This window comes from Cygnus atratus, chromosome 6, assembly GCF_013377495.2.
Source record: "Cygnus atratus isolate AKBS03 ecotype Queensland, Australia chromosome 6, CAtr_DNAZoo_HiC_assembly, whole genome shotgun sequence".
Taxonomy (NCBI): Eukaryota; Metazoa; Chordata; class Aves; order Anseriformes; family Anatidae; genus Cygnus; species Cygnus atratus.
Genome location: NC_066367.1, coordinates 40339303 through 40364903, shown reverse-complemented (window position 1 = coordinate 40364903; position 25601 = coordinate 40339303). Strand labels below are relative to the sequence as shown.

At 38.0% G+C, this 25601-nt stretch overlaps 2 protein-coding genes across 16 annotated transcripts in view; one reads left to right on the top strand and one right to left on the bottom strand.

Moving 5' to 3' along the window:
* The first annotated feature begins 1211 nt into the window (after positions 1-1211).
* On the top strand, positions 1212-22135 carry WDSUB1 (WD repeat, sterile alpha motif and U-box domain containing 1). 3 transcript variants are annotated; one of them, XM_035566030.2, is made up of 11 exons: positions 1212-1353; positions 3862-4284; positions 7533-7717; positions 11000-11092; positions 11913-12006; positions 14271-14304; positions 15295-15335; positions 15434-15540; positions 16367-16546; positions 19047-19187; positions 21963-22135. In XM_035566030.2, exons 2-11 carry the CDS (start codon positions 3887-3889, stop codon positions 22133-22135), a joined length of 1446 nt encoding a protein of 481 aa, XP_035421923.1. In that variant the 5' UTR covers positions 1212-1353; positions 3862-3886. The 3 variants fall into 3 exon arrangements, with proteins under 3 accessions (XP_035421923.1, XP_035421924.1, XP_035421925.1); XM_035566031.2 differs by lacking the exon at positions 1212-1353 and adding an exon at positions 1383-1740; XM_035566032.2 differs by lacking the exons at positions 1212-1353; positions 3862-4284; positions 7533-7717 and adding an exon at positions 10108-10131.
* The window catches only part of TANC1 (tetratricopeptide repeat, ankyrin repeat and coiled-coil containing 1), a 97587-nt gene continuing 94117 nt past the window's right edge, over positions 22132-25601 (bottom strand). For all 13 annotated transcript variants that reach the window (XM_035566027.2, XM_035566028.2, XM_035566023.2 and 10 more), the window contains one exon: positions 22132-25168. In XM_035566027.2, coding sequence (XP_035421920.1) covers positions 23818-25168 — 1351 coding nt within the window. In that variant the 3' untranslated portion in view covers positions 22132-23817. The remainder of the gene's footprint in view (positions 25169-25601) is intronic.

Sequence of the window (25601 nt, the reverse complement as noted above, 5' to 3'; positions counted from 1 at the left end):
GCTGTCACTTTGGATTCTATTTTGTCTCTTGGCTTCTCTTTGAAAACAAATTGGCTGGCACAGAAGCAGGTGCAAATTAAAAGTTATAGTTGTTGTAAACAAAATATGTATGTTTAAAAAGAGATTTATTGCTTTTTCTTAAGTCTTTTTATATGACTTGATTTCCTAATGACAGTTTGTTAACTGAGCAGCTGTACCCTATGAATGGGCACAGACATCTGAGGAAGCATCATGAATATGCTGAACTGGTGGTCTAGGGGACCTTGTTCATTAGGTTTGCATCATATTATCCCTAGATGTTCTAGATCTACCGAAGTGTGCCTGCAAACTGAGCACTAAAGATGGAAATCGAGAACAACACAACTATGCTGTTTGTTTGATTTTGCAACTCTTTGTAGTTCTGAGTTCAAGATAGATCTAAAAATGCAAACTGTCTTTTTCTTTAATATGTACGCTTAGAAAAACGAGCATCTTTTATCACACAAATTTCTGTTGACTGTATTGTCCAAAGTAACCATGGCTTATAGAGGCTACACTTCTGTGCATGCTGTTGTTTCGCAATTTGTTATTGAGTGAACAATTTCGAATTTCCCAGGTGCTATTTGTGGACCCCTCTTTAAGTGGAAGCCGTGGGCTTCGTGAGCTGCCACGAGCTGAAGGAATGGTGGCGACAGCTCGGCGGCAGCGGGGAGCGCCCCGGCGCTGAGGGGATCTCCTCGCGCCGCCCGCTGAGCGCCGGCCGTACCGCGCTGCTCCCGCCCGCCGCCTCGCGCTGGGGGCGCCCGTGTGGCCACACCGCAGCGATCCTTCGCCGATAAGGAAGGAGACTGCAGCGTTACATGGATGCAGGCCACCGCACCGGGAAACGAAGGCGTTTGGGAAAGCGTCGCAGGCGAAGCGGCGGGGGAAAAAAACGAGCAGCGGCCAAACGCCGACGCCGACGTTGCTTCAGTGCGGGGAGGGCGGGGGCAGACGCTGGGCGGCGCAGCGGCGCGGCGGGCCCGAGGCCGGCGCGGGCTCCAGCCCGGCGACCCAGGCGGCGCGGAGTGCGCGTGCGCAGCGGCACCGCCGTGAGGCGGCGGGGCGGAGGGCGCTGCCGGGAGGGCGCTGCCGGGGGGAGGGCGCTGCCGGGAGGGCGGGGCGGGCCCTCGCGCCGTGAGGGGGGGCTCGGCCGGGGCTGGCGGGGCGGGGCGGGGCGGTGCCGTGCGGACCGTCTCCGCTGTCCCACGACACTGCGGTGCCCGGCGGCGGCGGCTGTCGAGGCGGGGCCCTGCGGCCGGCCCGCGGCGCTCCGGGCAGCCGAGGGAGGGCCTCCCCCGAGCGCTCTCCTGAAAGCCGTCGGCAGGGCGCAAGGTGAGGCGCGGGCCTTCCCTCTGAGCGGCTCCGGCGCGGCGGCGCCGTGCACGGACCGTCGGTAGCGCCCGAAAGCGCCGCAGCTTTGTCTGTGAGCGACAGCGGGTGGCTCGGGAGTTACGGAGGAAATGGTGGCTGCCGGGGAAGGCGATTCTGCAGCGCTGTGCGCGGGGACAGCGGGCCGCGCTGCGCCCTCGGCCGCTGGAAACTGCCGACTCCTGCGCCCTGTCCTTGCTGCGCGGGGGTGGTGCAGCGAGGCCCGGAGGTCTCGTAGCAGCGTCGAGGCTCCTCAGTTTCTCGTAGTGGAAGGAAGTAGGCAGCTTTTCTCTGTACAGTCAGGAGATGATTTGCTGCTGCTTAGGCCGCTTAACAGCTTTAAAGAGAACGGTAATAAAACTGGGACGATCCTGAAGCTAAAATAGCCAGTAATTAAAGACCTCACCCATAACTACAGCAGCGTGCCGTATGCTGCCTGAAGGGGGCAATTACTTTGCGCTTATGTGTACGTGTGTGTTTATATATAGATACACACGTGTGTGTACGTACATACATTTATGTGTATGTGTGTTTGTTCATATGCATATGTATGAGGAGGCATATATAGAACTAAACGTGTCTATGTATGTGGGTAAATATATATAAAACCCCACTTTCCTGTTTGTGGTTGCCTCTTAGATGTGAAATTGTTCAGACTGAAGCAGTCAAATGACAGTCTGACGGTTTAGATGCTAACTCCGTTTGAATGGCATTGCTGCCTTTATCCATTGTAGGCACTTCCTTTTGGCTCTGTGCTGCCTTTTTCTCCAGAGGGCTGACCACGGTCCTCTAGCATGGGGGGGCACTGGCTGGAATGTATGTTTTAGGGGTTTTCCCTGACCTCAGTGGCACAACTGCTTGGCTGATGCTGAGATCTAAGCTGGTCTCAGCAGTCTTAAGTACTCGGAAAACATACATGGGGTGCCTCTTTTCTTTGGTTGTTGTAAGGAGAAGCAAATGCAATTTCAGGAGTGGTGCAGATTCTGATCTCCCTCTTAATATTCGCACTTTGACTTAAATGTGTTACTCAATATGCAATGTTTGTTTTACATGAAAATCAGCTCAAATCTTTCATTGGCGATGCAAGCCTGTTGTTAGTATTACCCTGAAGTGTTGCCATCACTGGCGTTGCTGCCTAAGCATGAAAGGTATCAGCAGTCTGAATTCAAATAAGAGATTCAGGCCTGGAAAGGAAAATTTATCTTGGACTGGTCATCGAACCTTACTGCTCACCTATGTTAGGCCTGCAGACAGGAATTTATTTAATCTGGTTTTATTTTAATGGTTATGCAAATTTCTACTCAATAGTACTGTAATAAACAAGTGCTCTCAATGCTGTATTCTTAAAAGGAATAAATCAACTGCTAACCCTTTTGTAAGATATAACTCATTAGAACATTTCAGCAAACTTATTATTATTTGAGTAATTTCCCAGAACCTCTTTGGTACTGCATCATGATTAATATATTTTTTTTGGTCACTGATGACTTGCAAACCTAGTTTTGTGGAGGTATAAGTGGGAGGAGGAAGAATGGTGAATACACGTGGGTTTAGTTGCTGAAAATCTTTATATAAAAGCATAAGATAATTTTCTTGCATGCTTTTGGTATAGTGGAAGTATTTGTCTTGGGTCTGTACTGTACTTACCTTCTGGTATTGCAAAGGATAGTGGAGGATGTGTCTCATAATAATGAATTAACATGAATAAAGAGTGACCAGTGTCTTTCACTGTTTGTCTCTGTAGGACTGTCCTAATATTTACATTTTACTATAGAACATTCTGAATAGGCAACCCTTGATTCTGTGCTCTGTTATTTTGTTTTTGCTGTCTCTACTTTCATCTGTTTAGGTAACCTTATAAGTTTGTTAGTACAAGGCTTACCGTTTTGCCTCTGTTACACCCAGCACAGCGGTGCCTCATCCTGGTTGTGTCCTTTGTGCGCCGTAGTATGTAGACATTAAATATTTAAAAAAAAAAAAACTTTTTAAATTCAGATCATATATATATCCCAATCCCATGTAGAAAGATATATGTGTTTGTAGTAAGTGGTTTATAAGTTTTTCACTTGGTGACTGGCCTCTGCAATGTCTACTTACTCCATTGTGTCTAGTGTAGATGCAACAGCTAACAACTTTGAACAGCAAACATCTTAACGTAAATAAAAGTTCTGGAATAAGCTCTATCGCCAGTGCCCCCAAACTAAATAGTTATTATGTGAGCTTGCACATTGTATTGCAAAATTGCAAATTGACTTAAATAAAAGTTCATATATGTTAATTCTAACTGATTCACAAACTCCTCATCTTGTTGCTGTGGATATTCTATGCTTTAAGTTGAAGATAAAAGCAATGCTTAAATGAGAAATTAGTCTCTGCAAAACATCTATTTTTTCCTGGAGAAAGTATCTTGTTTAAGGAAGTATGTATGATTTATGAAATAGGAGAGACTAACTGTTTTAACTTGCTTTTCAGATTTTTTTCTTTGGAAGTAGATAAAATGGCGACATTAATTCACACTTTAGCAGATCACAGCGATGATGTCAACTGCTGTGCCTTCTCACCATTGCTCTTGGCTACTTGTTCCTTGGACAAAACAGTTCGTATTTATTCTTTAAATGACTTTACTGAGCTTTCATACTCACCTTTGAAAGGTCATACATATGCTGTCCACTGCTGCTGCTTCTCCCCATCGGGACACATTTTAGCTTCGTGTTCAACGGATGGTACTACCATGGTTTGGGACACTCGCGATGGTCAGGTGCTGGCAGTGCTTGGGCAGCCCAGTGGCAGCCCGGTTAGAGTCTGCCGATTTTCCCCAGAGTCCACGTATCTGGTGTCAGGTGCAGCGGATGGGAGTGTAGTTCTTTGGAATATGCAGTCATTGAAAATGTACAGGTGAGTGCCAAATATCTTTTCACAACCTTTTTCTCAATGACAGAAATATAAGTGTTATTCTTTTAGTAGTATGCTGTAATGTGTACAGACTTGCAGACTTTACACCTCTGATTTATGTGACAAAGAAAAGGGAATAGGATGTTGAAGATCAAAAGATTATAAATAGAAGTGCCAAGTTTTGTTTTGTTTGTTTTAAGTTGAACAATGCAAACTCAAGAAGCTTGAATTAATTATGTTATTTTTCATCTAAATCCTGTTGTGTGTTGTCTTTTTAAATCCATTGATTTAACATGAAATCAGGATGCATTGCATATTGCATGCATCTGGTTTCTAAGCAGTTGATCAGCAAAATGTGGTATGTAATATACAGTTGGTCAGTGGAGCCTGACTCTGTTGTGCGCCTTAAATTGCGTTATACACGGTCTTTTTAATTTAAGTATTTAATGATGTGGCTGTTTGAAGTCTAAGAAGGTCTTAGAAGCTTGATGTTGATCCAGCAACCAAAAAGGCTGGAAGGTATTGCCATAACCTATATTATTTCAGGTTAAGAAGTTAATGGCAACAGAGAGGCGTATTAGAGTTCAATGAGTTAAGTATTAGAATCAACATTTCACCTGGATTTCCAGAACATAACTGTTTGAAGCAAAGCTGATGAGCATTTGTAGTGATGTTGCACAGTTAAGGGCATGAACCTTTGGGTGATCTTCATAATCCTTCTCTTTGTCGGTAAAGTCTTCAGGCCAGTTATTGTGATTTACACTTAGGCAAGACGTTATTTAAGTTGTAGAGCATCAATCGCTCAATATCTCTCTGAAATAGAAAAGAAGTTAAGAATTTAAAAGAATTTATGAGATGTTCCACTCTGGTCCTCAGGATAAGGGAGCAGCCACTTTTTTTGTTTGTTTTATGTTAAACCTTGGTCAGGCATGTTATGCTTTTGTGGCTTCTATCTGCCTTCTACAGCAAGGATTTAGATGTGAACTGATTTTTATTTTTTTTTCAGAATGATTGATTGTTGTTTTCTGATATCCTGTAAATCTAGAAACATGTCTATAAACAAGAATTCTAATGGATTCTTGCCACCTCTGGAACTGGAAGAGTTTCTTTAATTTTGGAAATTAGTTTTTGATTACATGTTTTTTTATCTTTAAGAAATATTGGGAATGTCATTTGTTATCATTCTGATATCTAAGGGTTTATCTATTTTGAGGTATTACTAGTGAAGAACTTTTTTATACAGAATGCTTGTTACTGAAGGGGAAAAAAATTAAAAAGTAACTTCCTTATAATTATATACTTTTAATATATGCAATGATGCATATTTTAGACCTACAGCCTAAATTTCCTTCTCATTGGATGATTGATGTATAGTGACAATGTAGAAACTATATTGTTGTTTTGAGCTTAAATTATTCTGATTTGGTGTTTACATTGTAAGAGAACAAAAAAGAACATGAACATTGCTTTCCTGTTCACCTCACTTTAGTTTTACAAGTTCATTTCAAAGTGCTAACATGCCAACAGTGATCAACTTAGTTTTAATTGTATATATTTTGGGGATGTGTGTGTATATATATATAGATATAGATATAGATATATTCAGTTGATAAATTCCCTGAATGATTATTTGCATTTGTAATTGAAGGTACAAAAGTGCGCCTGTCCTGCTTTTTCTCTTAAAGTTGAGATCAATATTACTTAGAAATTATCAATGTGCTTAAAAATTACATCAAGGGTTTTAGTTAGTCATCAAACGTCACTCTGTGGTCCTCTGCTTCTTTTGCAACATTTGAGTATGTTGATGCTAAATGAGAGCCTTTACCACACTATGGTGTCATTTTACTAAATATATGGATGGTAATTACAAGATAACCAGTTAGTCCTTATTAGCTGGACTGTTGTAATTGACTCTCCAAATTGTGAAGAAAATGGCAAGTTAAATCATCTTTATGAAGGGTGTGAACAAACTCTAAGCATGTTAATTTATGTATGTTTCTTAAAGTGTTTGCCATTTCCTGTTCAGTAGCAAGAATACTGATATCTGACCTGAAAGTCATAAAAGCATACACATTTGTATCATTCACTTTATTTTACTGTTAAGTTTTCAGAGCAGCATCTGTAGCTTTTTCTGTGTGAAAGAATGAAAGTTTTAAAATCTGGGCTAAGGAAACAGAATTGTATATATGAAAAGGGCAAGCAGTGTAGTGTGTTTGCTAGTATGCTTAATGATCAAATTAAGGGAGTCAATAATTTTTTGGTTGTCCTAGGTCTGGTTAGAGAGAACCTCAGGCAAGTTTATGGACTTGTCATCTGTAGCATTAAGTTTGACACCTCTGGCAGTAAATAAAATTTTTATCAGCAAAAGAGAATGTGCAGGTGTTCTACGAAATACCATGACAGAGTAAATAGGACTGAGATTTCTTGATGTATGACTGTTGCTTATGTCTGTGACTTTTTTCCTAGGCTTAAAGATTCAGCTATGCACACTGGGTCTGATTTAGTATCTATTAAAAGGAGCGAGACACTTTCAATTGACTTGACATTACCGTCTGATAACCCAGAGGATGTTAGATTGACCCTGCTTCCTTCCTGATACATTTGCATATCTGCTAGGAATTTTTGTATATGATCAATTTTTACAAAGTACTTTGGCTGGCTTAGTTAAAGTACAGAAATCATATTTTTAAATTTACCTTCTCTTGTCTATGAGTGATTTGAATTAACCCTATATCATAAATCACAAAGTATTCTACTCAGCTACAGCTAATCATAAATGTTAGTAGGTTTTCTGTTTTGGCTTTAAAAACAACAGAGGAATTGTGGGAGTTATTTCCCCCCTGTTTTTACAGATGTGAGTCCATATTATGACTGCTGTATATTTATCATAGACTTTGAAACCTTATTCTGCCATAGATTTTTAACAGTGTATTTTGCCTGTCACGTGGTAAGTCCATTATATTTCTCTTTAGTTTGAAGCTCATTTTATCGCTCAACTAAAATTATTTTACCTTGGAGTGTCATCTCATGTTTTTCCTCCTGTAGTCAAAGAGCAGGCCCTGGTTCCTGCAACTCTCCTTATTGTGCATCTTATTGCAGAGCTGGAGAGAGTATCTCTGCCCTCCGTTACCAAGTTCTAAAATGCAGGGCTTAGAACAGTTTGGTGTATTGCATCAGATTGCATTTTAGAGATCAGTTCTTCAGAGCATTACTTCTTCTAAACTCAAATACCATATACTCTTGCTTTTCAGATCTGGGAGTGTTAAAGATGGTTCTTTGGTGGCCTGTGCGTTTTCTCCGAATGGAAATTGCTTTGTCACTGGATCATCATGGGGCGATATAACCATTTGGGATGATACAATGAGATGCCTATATAATGAAAAAGCACATGATCTTGGTGTTACCTGCTGTGATATTTCTTCACAGCCAATTTCTGGTTAGTCACTTGACTCTTCAGGGGAGGAACATGGGAAAGAAAGAGTGATTCTATTTCTCTCTAGCTCTTATTTTCATTAGTGCTTGAGATAACAGATGACAGTTGGGAGGAGCTGATGTTTCACAATATTCTGAGTACTCTTAAGTAAAAGTAGTTGTGAGGCTGATGACAAGGAATGTACTAGGTCAACAAAGTGATTAGCTTGCTTATGTTAGCTTTCAGTAGCTAATTATGCTGTCAGAGTTTTGAAAAATGTTTGGGCAACATCTGTAAGAGAAGCCTATCTATCAGGGCTGACAAAGGTGTTAGAAGATGCAGTGCTTGATTACCATTACCACTTTACTTGTTCTTAGCATGCACCCCCAAGGTTAAAGCAGTGCAAAGAACTGTAAAAGCAATAAGCCGAATGCATGAGCTGTGGTGTGTGAATAGATTGTTTTCCTTCACCTGACTTGGAGGAGTCTGGGGGAGAAGTGAGCCCGGGATCTCATGTGTCCCACTAAGACGCAGTACTGTTCAGGTGTCTTACAGCTGTTTTAGCTGACCTTGTTTTATCAGCTGCATTTCATTTTTTTCTTTATGTGCTCCTCCACCATTGTGATGGGCAAGAACTTAGTTTTGTCTTTTGAGAATGAAATCTGATTTTCTAGTATGTACTTGGGTATTGAGATCAAAATCATAAAGCATGAGTAGTACAGGTCTTTCTCAGGGCTGCAGTGCATAATCTGTTCATTTTTCATTCATGTCACATCTGTAGGGCTTTCTGTGGGACTGAAATAATTAAAACTTAGACCTCTTTATATATGAAAATATAGATACTAAAATTTCACTTTAAACTACTGGCTACCTCAGGGAAAGCTTTGCATTTGTGGACACAGGCTTTTAAATATACGTAGTGACCCCAGCTTACTGCATGGTTGTGTGGGAATCCTGAGGAGTTGCATGTCTATGTCCCTAGCTAGTATAGTGGGAAGAAACATTTGTACAAACAAGAAGAACCTCTATTTGAAACATCCTGTAGAATTAAGTGCAGTACACGAAAGTGTCATAATCAAGCAATCAAATATTGGCAACTTGGAAATTTTTGGAAATTCTGAAATTTACAAGTGTATGGAAAGCTTTAAGGTTAATTTGTATAATTTTTATCTGGAAAAAGTTTTTAATACAGAGTTATGAGATCTCATAGTCAACTGCTTTTATTGGAGGTAGGGAAATTGCACAGAAGTCTCACTGTCTGACTTAGCAAGAAGTGATTTAACTTGTCTTAACAGCCTTGTAGGTATACCTTTGTGCTTTCCATGACGATTATGGAGACAGCATGGTCTGTGTAAAGGTATGTAGACTTCTGTTTACAGAGTACAGGTGAGCTGCTCTTTCAAAGGTACTGAGAGTTACAACCGAGCAGACACTGTGTGTTTAAGCGCTAAACACAGCAATAACAAAATAGTACATAGCAGGGAGAAGGCAGGAGAAGCAGTAGGAAGAAGACAGGACAGAAACATTTAATATTGAAATAATGTCTCCATCTTTCCTGGTGAAAACACTACCAAAAATCTTTCATTGTGGACTAAGAGTTGTATCTGAGAACAAAGGAAAACAATGAAGCAGATCGTAGTGTCATTTCCAGTGCTCCATTTCCTGGTGAAATTATTCTTGGGGCTTAAAAAAGTATGTCACTGGCCCTTCATGCTTCAGCCTATATGCACCAAGATAGAGAGAAATAGGGAAGAAAGCATAATCATTTTTAGTTTCATTTAAACCATATGTTATTGAAAAACAACATTTTTCCTTTTTTTTTTTTTTTGTATTGTTTAATCATCAAGGAGTGAAACTTCTGGGACTACTGGCAGATTTAACACATTTATACAATACAAGCAGTGCTTATCCAGCACAATAAAATGTGACTTCAGATTGAGACTCTCTTTACATGCTTAATTTGGAGCAAAATTGGAGCCAGAGTGTCTGTATGCAGAGTGTCAGTGCTGCCCTCCTCCTGAATGAGCAAACTTCAGTGAAATTGCCTAGTGATTCTGGGTTAAAAAAAAAAAAAAAAAAAAAAAAAGCAGATCTTGCTAAAAATGTTTAGTGTACCTTAGTGGAAGACAGTGTATTCCTCTTCTAAGGTATTCAAAGAGCTCTGCATGTACAGCACTGTAATACCCTATTAACAACTTGGCAACATGTAAAATGTGGCCAACTCTGTGCATTGTGACAGAATTCTCATTCTGTCCATTTTACCAAGAAATGTGCTTTTACAGTATGATAGCTAAGGCATGCTACTCATCTCAGTATGAACAAGCTCTTGCACTGTAAAATCCTAGCAAAAATGAGGCATTTTGATGTTTGACAGATTTGAAGCCAGCCCTAAAATCTGCCACAGCTGAAGTAGCTCTGATCGTTCCTGTGAACTACAAGTATGTATAAGAGAATTTTCTGTTGATAACCAGATGAAACTAAAACTACTCTTTATGTGGTGGAAAACAGAGGTGAAATCTCAGGGGTAATTTTATAAGACGCTTGACTGTAACTATTTTGACATTTCCAGTAACTACAAAGCTGGAAAGATGAGCACTTATTTAAGGTACTTGTATTATACTTACATTGTTATGTTAGCATCTGATAGAGTTTTCTGATTTTCAGCCTTAAACCTGGTGATTCATGTAGGAGTTTTAAGACTGCTACTGGCAGAGGTAACGCCATTGAAGGAATGTTGTGGTGACTTGCGTCAGGCTGGTATGCCAGCTCACTGGAGTAGAAGAGCAGAAAGAATTTGGCTAAGAATAATAAAAAAAAATGTTAACAGACAGAAACAACACCTTTAGAATGGAACTTGATGATAATTCAGAAATGTTCATATCCATTGAATAGAGAGGGGAAAGCTATGAAACTATTGGTACTGTTGTATTTCATCTCATCATCATACTAATGCAAGTATTTCTCAAGAGTGGTTAGGTAGACTGCAGTCATGAAACAGTTTATAAAAAATGAAACACTCAGCAGACAGAGGAACCAAACACATACCATCCAGAACATGTGAAATAGGAAAAACAGTAGTGCAGTTCTGGGCTTTATCTACTTGTTCAGGAAACAGTGTAACAGTGATATCTGTTTCTTACTTGCAAATGTTTTTAGAACCTCTGCAATTATTTTTATCAACACTTTTTAAAGTAGTACTGAGATTAAGGAGATTTACCAAATTGTGTATGAATGCTGATGTAATTTACTGATACACTTTGATTTTTGTTGCTTCTGATTCCCATTAATATATTTGAATTTTATTAGATGGTGAACATGGATCCATATACTTCCAGATGGCTTCTTGTGGTCAAGATAATAAGGTCAAAGTCTGGCTTATTTTGTTTGCAGATTCCTTAGGTTTGTATTGTGGCTTTTTTTTTTTTTTCATAATCAAATGTCTTAACTCTTTAGTGACAATTTACAACTAAGATCAAATTTATACTGCTACCATGGATTCACAGCCAAACTAACCACACGTTGAAAGTTTTCTTTTGATTGTTTTGCTGGAAAACAGCTAATGCATGCTGTGGTTTGTGAGATTGGGCCCTATAGCTTTTTATTTAGTAATCTCTTTAGCAATAATTATAAAAGTAAAGGTTAAAAAAAAAAATCCTCCAATCCTTTCAACCTTAACGTCTTGATAAATGTTTGGTTTTAGTTAGTATTTTCACCTTTGATAACCAGTATAATTTCTGCTGTGACCATCGGGCAGGTTGGTAGTTTGAAACCTCTTAATCTGCCAGGCCAGAGAAAGGTTTCATTTCATCGTTCAGTACATTTTGGCCTTTTGAGCAAGAGCTGAAGGAATGAAAATGGTGTTGGCTCTTCTAAAACTGCAATGTAAATGTGTGACTGTTACGTAGAGACCAAGCATATGGGCAAAACCATCTCCAGTGAGAATTTCTTGTCATCTCTTCTATATGGAAGTCTGTAAGGATGAATGTTGTATGTAGGGATACACAATTATCTAAAATACTGTTAGACATGGTAAGACTACAGAGTGAAGAGGTCAGAGAGGATGAACTTAAGTTCTCTCTGTGATCCTTTATCCCCTTCTCTGTAGGCAGTATGTCACAGAGTCAGATCTTTTGAGGCAACTTTAGACTCCTAAAAGCATGTTGTTTTAATGCCTTGTCAAATATGTCCGTATGTAATAATTTACTTCTTGTATTTTCAGGTGTTGAATTAAGATACAAATGTACATTGAGTGGACATTCTGCCCCAGTTCTGGCTTGTGCGTTTTCTTGTGATGGACAGATGTTAGTTTCAGGGTAAGCAGTATCTTGTACTTGTTGAAATTTCATGTAGGTGGCTGTCCAGTCTACACTTAAATATTGTAAAACAAAGTTCAAACGCGTTGCAGATTTCAAAATATATTTCCAGTAATTATGGCATCGTTCTTTGACCTCCAGAACTAATGAGGTGTCTTTCCAATTGGTTTGCATCTTGTGGGTGATTGAGTTTGAAATCTAAGATGTTGCAAGCTCTGTTCTCTGAGTATTATAATGAAATTCATTTTTTCTGTGTTTACGTGGCTTTTCTTGTATGTGGATACTCTAACATCTATTAAAAAATATGAATTTACATTGCAACCTTACCCTGTCTTTGGGACACCATTTACGGTTTTTCTTTTCCTTCTCACTCACATTTTTCGGGAAATTTTTAGAAACGTAAATACCTTGAAATTTTTGTCTTTGACAGATTTGATTGAAAGTAGCCATTGTTAAAAAGGTATTAATTGATCCATATTCATAGTATGGCAACATAGGCCTTTTTCCCTAAAAAGTGCATGATCAAGATATCTGTAGACCTGTTTTTTTGCTGCCAGCCCTGTACAGAATAATGGTTAAGACCCAGATTAATCGTGAACCATCAGCTAGAGACTAATATGATTATTAGTCTTTGTCAGAGGGTGATAAGGGAGTTGCCAGTCTCATTGCATGGTCAGTTGCTATTGTGTTTGAAAGACCCAGGGTGGTGGAGGTGAGGGGAAGATTCCTGATGAGTTAAAAAATGAAAATGTCATGCTCACCTCTGAGGAGGACAAGGCAGAGGACCCAGAGAGCTACAAGCCAGTCAGCCTAACTCCAGTCTCTGGGGAGGTTGTGGAGCAAATCCTGGCAGTGGCTTGGAAGCTGCTTCCAGGTGCAAATGTTTGGGAAAAGCAGCAGGAGCTGATCGAGGGCAAACTGATCCTGACTGACCTGACCACCTTCTGCGATGAGGCGACCGGCTGCATGGCCAAGGAGAGAACAGCTGTGCTGTACGCCTTGGCTTTATCAAGCCCTTCGGCGTGGTCTCCCATCGAAGTCTTACACCCAGACTGGGGACGTGTAGGTCAGGTAAGTGGATGGTAGGATGAGTGGAAAAGTTACTGGACTGTCAGGCTGAAACAGTTGTCATGGTGAGCAGTGCAAAGTGAAACTGGCAGCTGGTTGCTAGTGGTTTTCCTCAGGGATCAAGCTGTTGAAAGAAGGAATTTTAAATAAGGTAGATATCATCATTTATGGTTTTATGAGTATGAATGACCACATGCTTTTATTCTGCACTCTGTGAAGAAAAGTGCTTGATCACTTCTAAACTGTCCCACTGGCAACTTAATCTAACCAATCAAAGGATTCTTCTCTAAATTTTAATCATCTTTATTTTATGAAGATATTTTAAACTGAAACGGGGAAGCTGATGTCTTGTGAAGGAAAAAGAAAGGACCACAACAGCAAATAAACGGAAAACTATGCAAAACACAGAAGACAATAGCTTGAATATAGAATATAGGGTCTTCTTCAGTATTTGAAGGTCATTCTGAATGCCTTAAATTATTTTATTTTCCATTAGATATGTGGATTATTGTTTTAGATTACATTGTCATAATTGAAATATCTATCCCATTCAGCCTTTAAGTGAATACTGCTGTCGTGGTAAATAACTATGCAATTTGTATTTCATTAAATATTTTATGATTGATTGCATTGCATAACTATATTTTATGGATCACACTGCAGTACTTCCTCTAGTTTGATTTGGAAATGAAAAGGTTTCAAAATTAAATAGAAGTGCTGAGAGTAGGTAATGGATAGCCAGATTCTGTGCATGATGCAGAGAAATGTCTGCATTACAGATACTTCTTGCAAAGGCCTGTTTGTACCTTACATACAAACATAATTTTGTTTGTAGAGCCAGTATTGTTGGCCAGTTCACATAAAATTTGTACAAGCCCTCTGCAGCAGAAATTCTTATGGAAGTGCGAAATTTTGTGTTTTATGTATTAATTTTTATATCATGCTATAGGTGTAGCTAACCAGTGTCATTGTCTTAAGCTGGACATGGGTGGAAAGGGTTTAAGTAGCTTAGCTTTCCATAAATTTCTGTTATGAGCTCTGTTAAGAGCTCTGTTCACTGTTCTTACTTTACTTGTGGAAGAGGTTTTTTTTTGTTTTTTCCCTTCTTTTCTTTGTTTTTTCCCTTCTTAATTAGGCAGTTTGTTTCTTTATGGCTCTGTGCACCACTGTAATGTCGATGTGTTTTTTTTTAAAAGGTCTGTGGACAAGTGTGTCATAATATATGAAACTGTAAGTATAGCATAGTGCAAGATCATTCTTTGTTGTGTTGTCTTGAAATATCAGTGCTGTTTCTCCAATGTCTTACTAAGATAAAGAATGTTAAAGAATAGGAATTATATAAACCCAAAATATTTACTGTGTTGTGTTGTTTTTTTTGTTTGTTTTTGAGAAAAGTAAGTTTGAGGATCTTGAGAATCGATCAATCTCTCTCATTCTTTATTTATATCTCTTTGAGGGTTTTATTATTTTATTTCTCTACAGTGCTCTACAAGACAGTATTATTCAGTGGACTCCATGCTTTTTTGTTCTTCGTGTTGAGGTAGAAGGGTGTTTGTTAATCTCAAATTTCATCCAAAGAATGACAGTACCTTTTGACCTAAAATCAGGAATAGTGATCACTGAAATCCTTTAATTAATTATATATAAAGCACACATAAAACAGAAGCATGATAAAGAATTCAAGAAAAAATACATTAAATACTAATGTCCTTTCTTAAAAATATACTCTTCAGGTATTTTGTGTAATGCTGTTATTAGATCCTTTGAAGTTCACCTGTAAGTGGTATTTACATTTAGTACTTTACTAAAAGTACTTCAGTAAAGTTTAGTTTAGTTTAGTTTACTTTACTAGTTTACTAGTTTTACTAGTTTACTATTTTTACTAGTTTTACTAGTTTAGTTTACTTTAGAACAAACTTTAAGCTTCTTCAGCTTGCTCTGCATTTTCTGTTGTATTGATATAATTTTTCAATTAGGGTTTTTGAAGGGTGGCCTTTTTCCAGTGAATTGAACAGGGGACTAGGAACAGGAAAGTCAAGTTACGTATCTGACTTTGCTGCCAATCAGCTTTGGCAAGGTTGTATAACTTCTCTGAAGGTAACTTCTGTCATATTACAAGAATAATATTTCTTTTTGAAATATTTGAAAGTAGTTATACAAATGAGTGGTTTTTTTTTACTCTTCAAGATTTAAAATCACAGATATTCTTTTTTTTTGCAGAATACTGGCAATATACTTCATACTTTGTCTCAGCATACTAGGTATGAATTCAGTATGATTATTCTATTTTACTATTAATAAATAAAAAAAATTAAATCCTTTTCATGTTAATTTTCACACATTTGCTTTTTATTTGTAGATATGTTACAACTTGTGTTTTTGCACCATGTACTGCCTTACTTGCCACAGGTTCAATGGATAAAACCGTGAACATATGGCAATTTGACAGTAAGCAACCCTGTGCAGGTTAGTGTTTGGAGTATCTTTAATACGTTCTTTAAACTTAAAGCAAAGTATTGTTGAACATCTCCTGAAGATGCAAAGATCCCACTTTTACTTACATGCAGTTAGTGTGTAACCTAAGAACTACGTGGCACAATATTTATTTTTTCTCTGAATTGATCTTATTAATATACAAGGTATATTCTCTCTCTTTCTCTCTCTCTCATATGTTAGAAGTATATTATCTTCATTCATCTTTTCTGATACTCTCCATTTCTTACTCTCTTAAATGACAGTATTTAAGACATGGGTGTTACAGAGACTGAAAGACTTCTTGGGCAAGTATAATTGACAGTGAGTTAAAGAGAAAATATGCTAATTGCAAGCATACTTGTCAACAAGTACAGCTTGCCAGTTGTTACAGATGAAGAAACACGATAACTAACTAATGTTACAAAATAGATGAGCATCTGAAGTATGCCGGGCAAAGATACATAGATCTTTGTTCAATACACAGAAGTCTGGAGTTTGGTCTGCTTTTATAAGGAGGTATGAGACTTGGTTTCTGTGATTGCTGATGCTTTTCAATATTTTTAGTTCAACTTCGACAGAAATGTAAGCACATGTGAGTTCACAATCCTCTAAACTTTGGAAGTCAGTGATAGAAGATAAACCCAAGTGATTGTCCCCCATTGAAAGAATGTCTATTGAGCATCTCTTTTATCAAATGCTGGAGAATGTACAGTAGTGAGAGCACTTGGAAAATGTTCATTACTGCCATAGTTCCTAGCACTGTTTTTTTAATTGTTGTTTTGTTTTGTTTACCATCTTTTATCTTTCCTTTACAAAGGAAATACTGTAGAAAATGAATCTGAGGTGGCTGTTCAGAACTGGTCAGAGGATGATGTTTCAGCCTGGCTTTGTGCACAGGGCTTAACAGACCTTGTTGGGCTTTTCAAACAGAATAACATTGATGGCAAAGAACTCCTGCATCTTACAAAGGAAAGTCTGACTAATGAATTAAAAATTGGTAAGAATGTGGAAATTCAAGTAGTTTGTAATCTTGTATGTATGAAATTATGGAGTGAAAGTGAGTTACGTGTTCCATGCATGGATATGTTTTCCCTGAACTGCGTTTTTTTTTTTTTTTTTTTACCGTAGCTAATCAAAAACAAAAAACAAACCTAATGTCACATTATTCAAAGTACTCTTTCTTTGTGTTTGCTTATTCCTAGAGAAAAAAAAAAGCACATCCACCAACAATGCCATGTTAAGTGGTCTTACCTGCTTTTGTTTCTAATTTTTACACTCGATATCAAGCTGTGGGAAAGTAATTTCAGGTTTTGTACACACTTAATGATTCTGACTTTGGTAAATAGGGTTCTCCATAGTTTTTACGGTCAGTCGGTAAAAGTGCTATGTTTATAATACTATGTGGTCAACTACCTTGAATTTAACAGTGAAATTCTTCAGAGTGCAGTTAGCATAATAGAAAAATACATGGTATGTTTAGTTTTTACTTACTATGGAGATAAAGCATTAGACGTTCACATTTAGTAAGGATTGAGCAAAGCTTTCCAAGCTCAGACACTTTGTAATTCATCAGGCATCCTTTTATTTAATATGTTGTGCTGTCACTATTGCAAAACTGTAGTTAAATCTTAGAAGGAATCACAGGGAAATGCCATATTCTGAAATAAGAAACTTCGGTATGGTGAACTACACAGGAACTTTCAAAATGTAAGTTCTCTCTTCACTGTAGCTAGATTTAGGTGTAAATTAGATGTTGGCATGTTTGCCAAAGTGAAATCAAGTATAACAAAAAGCTGAATAAGACAAGAAACATTTTTAAAAATACATTTTTATTTTTACAAGTTAGCATTCTTCCTCGTAGGCAGACTGCTCCCCTCCTTTATTAATTGTTTTGTGTGTGCATGTGCGTGGTGTTGGTATGTATCTGATCATAGTATTTCTGTGCATCAACTAGCCTTGTTAAATTAGAGAAATCAATAGAGATTCTGGGAATCTGTCATGAATTGCCACCCATGAAAGACATGTAGCTCTTCATTTCTGTATACATTTTCCTTAACATCGGAGTAGCTTAAAGTTCTGTTGCACCAATCACCAGCTGAGGCTAATCAGATAATGCTGACTAGAGACACTGATGTATCTTTATTCTATCTGCTCATTCACAAATGAGTGCCTGTGAACTAATCAGTCTGAAAGAAAACAAGGCAGCACAGCACAACTGTAATTGTGCTTTTAGTTGTATTTTTAGATTAGAGAAAGATGGAAAAAGCTGCAATGTAATTAAAAAAAATCTTAACAAACACAAGCTCAGGCATTCTTCAGTTGTCCCTTTGTAAGACATAGGACAACAATGTTGTACAGCAGGTTTAGGGTATTGTAATGGAGAGATGTAAATGACTTTTTATGACAAAAGCTAAACTGAAGGCTAAGGAAAATCTTATAGATTATAGTTGTTCTGAAATTGTATGTCCTTACATTTAGCTTGACTGCAAGAGCACACCAGTCTCGTGAACTCAGGAAAAAAGCAATCAGTTCCTGTAATGTTAATTGTATTCAGTTTTTTAATCTGTAATTATTTTTTTAATCCCTGCAAACATGGTCACTTTACCAATAGTGTTGCTTTGCAGCACATCAGGCATTTAGAGAGATGACTGTCATGTGTGGCTTCTAATTCATTCTTTACACTGTGCTGGCTACTTTTATTTTGGATCTTTCCATTATATGACTTGTGTTAAGTTTAAAACAATACTTATATCAGTTTAAATGTTTTAAGCTTTTAAAGCTGTGTTGATACTCTAAAAGATTTTTTCTAAAGTAACATTAAAAGTTATTTTAAGATTTTTTTTTTTTTTTACGAATCTTTTTCAGGACTCTTCTGGCAAGGTGTTTTGTTGGTGATGTTTTTTTTTATCTGGTACCTTTGGAAAGTACACGCTCATTGTGGCGTGGTACAGTAGGCGAAAGACAGCTAAGCAGTGAATGGGTACGATACTTGTCATGCAGCAGAAATAAGCTTAGCTAGGAGACTGACAGAATATCTGGGACCAAAGGGGTTGTCAGAAGGGTAATTTTGCAGACACACAAACTGTTTATGAAAATAAAGAACGGAACACCTACAGCTGATATTTGGTTTTATTCTTGGTGCTGCATGCTTTCATTTCATAAATCGGCACTCATGACTATCACTTATAATAAAGGTGAATATGTGATCCTACTATGCGTCAGCGAAGATACTGTTCTGCCAGGTAACTGTGGCTTTGCAGCAGTGTTGCATTCGCATTTGTTCTACCATTTGTTTTCATTGCTCCACAGAATTGTTGCAGGCCAGCAGCAGGCTGCTGTTAAGCTGGTTGTAGGGTGTCTGGGTGTCTGCGGACTTTCCCATATGGGGGGGTGGGGAGGAGCTGTGTCTCCTGTGGCACAACAGCCACCAAGTGCAAGACCTGACCTCTTTGCGTGACATTGCAGTGTGTTCACTTCATGTACATACAACTTTTCAGAGTCTCTAGGCCTGCGCAGTAAAATCCTTCAGAAAACTGAAGAACTGAGGATGAAAATGGTCTCTGTTTCTGTTGCTATCCCTGATGAGTTCTTATGTCCTATAACTCGGGAGCTTATGAAGGAACCTGTCATTGCAGCAGGTATGTCTTTGACGAATATTGAACAAAATGAATATGGATGTGGGAACACAAAAAAATAGGCCTATCTGATCAGTTGTTGTAGAAAGATAAATTGGTCTAAGTACCTATTACAACAAAAATAGGACTATGGTAAATGGTAAAATTGCATCACTAATACAGAGGAAAAAATTGTTGTGCAGTTCCCGTAGTATCAACTTTACTGATGAAGCAGTATACATTTTTTTTTTTTAATGGTCCTTTCTTTTTGTGCCTCTGCAAGTTTGTAGTTAAAAGCCAAATTACGGAGTCATCTTGGTAAATGCACAATGGAATTGTGCATATGGGGGGGGGGGAAGAACAACAAAAAATTGGCTCATTACTAATTTAGCACACCATGTATATAGCACTTAGAAGTTTGTACAGAAGGAGGTTTGTTTAGGTGCGACAAGATTCTGGAGTGAGAGTTGCAAGAAGCAGCATATGTTACGTAGTTATGAAAAGCTTATGTTTTGTAGTTCTAATCTTGGGGTGGAGGAGTATCATCAAAAGACCATTATATTGTTGATGAGCTGTAAACAGTAACTTCATAGCTTTGAGATACCAGGCCAGACTTGGCAGAGTCTAATCATTCAGTACCTGAAAATGTTTGCTGATTACTAGAGTGAGAAGCATTGCACTTACTAGGGCTTGAGCCTCAAAGCAGTAGCAGTAGGGGGATAGTCTTCTGTCATTTTGAAATAAGGCTATATCATTTTAGAGTAGGATAGTTTAGCTGAAAAACACCGCCAGTGACTATTCACAGGTTTATTACAAAATCAAATAGGCATTTTTAAGAGAAGTCACTGACCTTTCAAAATAAAATGTTCACAGTGTATGTAATCCATTATAATACGTTACTAATAAATATTGCCTTGCTCCCATTCAGTATTTGTGTGTTACGCTGCTGTCCTGAAAAGTGGTATTCCTGTACATTTTAGAACACAGGGCAGGCATATACTGGGGGTTCCTCACACTGCTCTGTTATAGAAGTTAAAAAAAATGAGGAATTCCAGAAGTGTTCCACTTTGCAGCAGGAAAAATGACACTTTGTGGCAAGATGACAGGTGAGGGAAAGTATAGGATTTGGTGTTAGGCATGTCCGTATTCACTAGCTGCTTCATGGTCCTACGTTATCGAACTGAAGTTTTACTAGTATAAACATAGCTGACTTTAGAGATGTGGGCACATTTGCAGGTTCAAATTAATTAGAGGAATTTAGCTATTTCTGAGATTAGAAAGTAAGTGCAGTGAGTTAGGAATTTTATTTAGTTCAGTAAGCTAAGAGTTAAGTAAAACTTCTTTTATGCTTCTGCTCGATGTAAAATTTAAAGAAAAATAAAAGGCAGCATTCCAACCTACATAGTGCGTTACCAAATTGACCAGCCTAAATAAGATTTTTTTCCATGGTAAGTGGCTCATATTCAGTAAAAAGGAAGGAAAGACTATGGTGTAGCCTAGTGTTAGGGAGTAAGCTCCCCACTCTAAGGGAGTAAGCGTGTAGCTGTAAGTTAGGCTTGTTTAGGTACTGACAGGAAGAGCTGAAGGCCTGAAGCCAGACAGGTGCCCAGGGCTAAGTGGGGACCCAGCTCGGGGCTGTAGAGCTTGGGTCTGGCTGAGGGCTAATGCTTGGTGTTCACTGCTGAGCATTGCACAGCAGCAGCAGTCCTTGGTTGGGTTAGTTATTAGATATTACTGAGCTTTTATTTATTACCTATCACTTAATAAGAAATAAATGCTCATACTTTCAGAATGTATTTTGGTGCTATGCAGAAGCATAGACAGAAACTGATTTCAATTTCAGACTGAACTGTTTCTATTCACTTTCAGCTCTTTTTGTCTAGAAAGGATTCCTTAAATGAAAAGCATTCGTAAAAAAGTTACTCAAGAGCTTTAAAGCCAGCTAATTGGAAGTATTTAAAGTGTGATTAAATCTAACAGTTTTATTATCCAAAGGAGCGCAGTAATTTTAATACCATTGTGCCACTTATGCAATTTGGTAAAGCACAGTTTATTTATTTTTAATTATTATTTTAAGTAATGTCACTGTTTCAATGCTTTTTATACATGAAAGGCTACAGGCACAGGGGACTTGGCTAAGAGCTCTGATGATTCCTTTGACAGCCTTGTGATTAACTTTGTAAAACACTTCTAAAGCATATTTTAAGGTGTAATTAGTGATGGGAATAATTCAGCTGAGACGTCTTGGTTTCTTCAGTTATCAAAACCTCACAGATATATATAACTTATCACTACAAAATAATGCTTATTAGTCTAGAATTACTTACAGAATCATGTAGTTTTAAGCTAGGATTTTAAAAGTTGATTTAATAGGTAATATTTAAAGCTGACTGCCTATAGTAAAAATAAGTAAATAAATATCAGCTCTGGAGACCTAGTACAAATACCTGTTACTGGCATGCCTCTGCTGATAGTAGATGTGAGGCAAAGCTCCATGCAAACTGAAATTACCACAGTAGCAAAACGTAAGCGTACAGGTAGAGCTAACTAAAAGAGAGCTATCTGTATTTCATGTGTCCTGGGTCATCCCTACCCTATACTTCCTGCAAGTAACTCGGTACGGCTGTATAAAAAGTGTTACTTTAATAAACTTAACCATATGATTGTTCTACAACTCAATTTTCCTGTTTGGACATACTGGTTCACTTCCATCACTTACTTAAATATGTAAAATATGTATGGTGTAACACAGCACCCAAGCACCTGTAATATAAACTTCTGATGATGGATTCTTTGCAGATGGCTATTCCTATGAAAAGGAGGCAATGGAAAATTGGATCAGTAATAAAAGACGATCTAGTCCCATGACAAATCTTCCTCTTCACTCTCTTATGCTTACACCAAATAGGACCCTGAAAATGGCTATTAGTCGCTGGCTAGAGACTCAGCAAAAATATGGTGAAACCACTTAAGTTTTGAAGTTGTTTATTAAAATGAAATGAAATTGTATGTAGCTAACAGAAATAATTGCGTCAGAAACAATGGGAAATAAAGTTTAATTCTGTTTTACTCTAGCTGTCATTTCAATCTTTATACTAAGAAAAGAGTGTCTTAATTGGTGGAAGCTGCTAAAAATTACTGATTTTTTTTTAAGTTACTGATAATTTTACTTTGTAGTATTTCTGTTTAAGAAATCAAACATTCAGATTCACAGTTTTTCAAATAAAGTTTTCTTAAAATTTTCACTACATTTATGAGGCTTTGAGTCTTCATTTTGCAAAGTTAGTCTCTTCCAAAAGTTAAGAAATACCAAAGTATGTAATTTGTATTTCTTTTTCTAATAAAAAAAAAAGTGCCATCTCTGTTCCCTATTACTGAACATGCATTTGGAAAAGCTGGGAGAGAGATTTTCCTGTAACTGTCAGTGACACAGCTGTATTAGTAACTTTTATTTTGTATGGAAAAAATACAGTAGCTGTGCAAAAATAGAACTACAGGACAAGAATAATATAAGACTTGTACAAAATGCCAAAGAAACAGTGAGCAATAAATAAGCTAAAGCATAATAATGTGAACTTAGAAAAGAATTTGTAAAAATGCATACGGGTGTTTACAATGTACATACAACACTGTACACAAACAAGACCTGAAAGTGACTACCTCAAGTTGACCACTCCAACCAAAGTACAATCATAGGAATGTCACTGCAGCTGTTTATTTTCAGAACTGTGCCAATATAAAACCTTATTTCCTCTGAAAAAAAACCTTCACAACTTCATCCAATAGAGCAACTGCACATACACTTTTCCTTCAACTTTCATCTTCATTCCATTCATTTCTTGAGTTTCCTATCACAACACTTACTAAACATGTCATTGTTGTACCTCTTTACCTGACTAAACAAACAATATATAATTTTGCTGTAAAATAGCACCCAGAGGTGATTAAGTAAACTATATAAAGTGCGGTTATTGTTAACATGCCATAATATTGCGTTACTCAGTGCAATAACCAATATGGTCAAAGCCTTTCAATACACATGCAGCTGTCACTGTTTAGTTTACTTGATTGCTTCTTGTTACTAAAAATAGCTATATTTACATGTCAAAACATGGCTGCTTTAAGCTTACTCATACACAAATTATTTATGCTTCCTAAATGTACATCATGCAACCCGAATTAGAGCCCACTAGAAAAGTGATAAAATACTATCTTTGATTTAAAAAACCCATACATATACAGATCTGAATTTTCTTAACACTGTTCCAAGAAGCACTTACGCATTATAGAGGCACGATTATGATGTAAATGATGAGATGTAATACAACTAAAAGCCAAGATTAAAGCCCTATGTAAAAGTAAATTTGTATGTTCAGGGTAAAGTGTAATGGAAAGAATTTCTTTGCTTGAGGTCCTAGTTTAGATGACTGATGATTCTAGGTGATGCTTCCTACAGAAATTTGCTATTCCAGTTACTATGGCTGTTCTGTGATGGTATGAACAGCTTAAAAGTGGTTGTACCCATGATATACTGGCCAACTTGGACTATGTACTCAAACTCGAAAATGGCCAGCCAATCACTATTTTGTATCGACATAATACCCTATGATGTTATGAGCAAAGTTTTACGACTACATAATGTACAACATCATATTTACACGTTTGATTCGATGAATGATCGCTTTGGTTTTGTAGAAGTGACATGACTTAAATGGCCTTCCTTACTGATGTGAGAATGTTGGTGTGCTAGAGCATCTGGGTATAAATGCAAAACTTGCCTAGATGGTCTGTTGTCTTGACAGCAGGCAGATGTTTGGCACTTAATCTCCTGTTCTTTAGCTTGCATACCATTCTGGTTGCTGTCTCCTGGGGCAATAACAGTAGACGTTTTAGTTTGATAGTGTTTGGCTGAGAACTGGTCAAAATTTGAGGACTGAATGCTCCCAGATGCAACATTTGTTGGTAATCCATCTGATGCTTGAGAGTGCCATGGGCGACTGGATTGATTATTCTGCTGCTGAAACCTTGCAGTCTTATCCATAATGCCCATAAATGGAGTATTGCGAGGTCTGTATTCAGCAGCAGTACCCTGAACTTGATTAACTTTATTCTCCTTGAGTCGAACATCTGGCCCTATCCCCTTAATACTATCTGAAAAACTGCTAGCTGAAGTTAAGCTGCTGGTTGAGCTGGCAAGAAGCATACTGCTGGATGGAGAACAAGAAGAGACACCACTGGTTACAGGACTTTGCTGTCTTGCTTCACTGAAAGTCATAGTAGGGGCTGTTGACATGTCAGTGGTTTTAGATTTACTTGCAAAAGAACGAGAAGAGAAATTCTCATTATGCTGTGAATGGGAACACTGGCTGGACATGTACAGCTCAGAACTAGGACCTGTGGAAATACTTCCGGATGATAATGTGTTTGTTCCATCCAAATGCTGAATTTTAGAGTGGCGGACTGGCAAAGGACTTTGGGAAAGATGCTGAAAATTTGATTGCGTTGTCTTTGTACTACATTGACTACTTCCCATTTTTGATCCAGGCTGGATGGAGCTCAGGTGCTGATTAGTTTTTACAATCTGTGCTTGTTTTGTTGGTTGCACGATCAAGCCTGGCTCTCTCAAATATTTATTGCCTGTTCTGCCTTGAGGGGACACAGGTCTAGCTTTCTGCTGAGCACCGTCTTGAAGGGTTCTGGTGTATGATGAAGTAGCTAAGGAACGTTGCAGCCTTTGTGAAGATGAAACAGATTCATCAGGGTGTGGCAGTTCTTCCTCCCTTTCTTGAGGACCAGAGTTATTTGCACCTTGTATAACCTCCTCCCCCTCATTATCAGAGTTGTTAGTTTGCTGTACTGACTGTGGAGACTGGTGCTTCTGGTGCTGTGTTCTCTGGAACTGCTTGCATTCCTCTTCCACTCGAGCCAGGAGACGTTTAATTTCTTGATTGCTAGGACACAGTTTTGTGGCTTCACGTAAATCAGCAAGAGCAGCAAGTAGCTTTCTATATTAAAGAAAAAAAAAAAAACACACAAGATTTGTTAGTAAAAGCCTGGGATGAATTTGAGTCTCAGCATTGCCTACTACTTATCCACCTCCACCACTTACAAAATGATGTTCTGATTTGTCATCTCCTGCTAGATGCGGTGACAAGAAAAATTGGATGTTATCCAACCCAGGAAGTTCTACAGTAGAAGCACAGATCCAGACCTAAACCCTTCCCCTTGAATCCCAACAGTCTTCAGAAAAGTGAAGCAAATAGGCACACCTCTCCCTAGGCTTTGCTATTTTTTTTTTGACTTTGGTATTCTTCCTATTTAAAAAGATGGTTTCTCCTCCTATTGTTTTTTTATTTTGAACTGCTAATGATTCAACATATTCTGTCCTATAAGAACACCTGGTTATTCTTGGTGATAAATAATGCAGTGCTGGCGTTT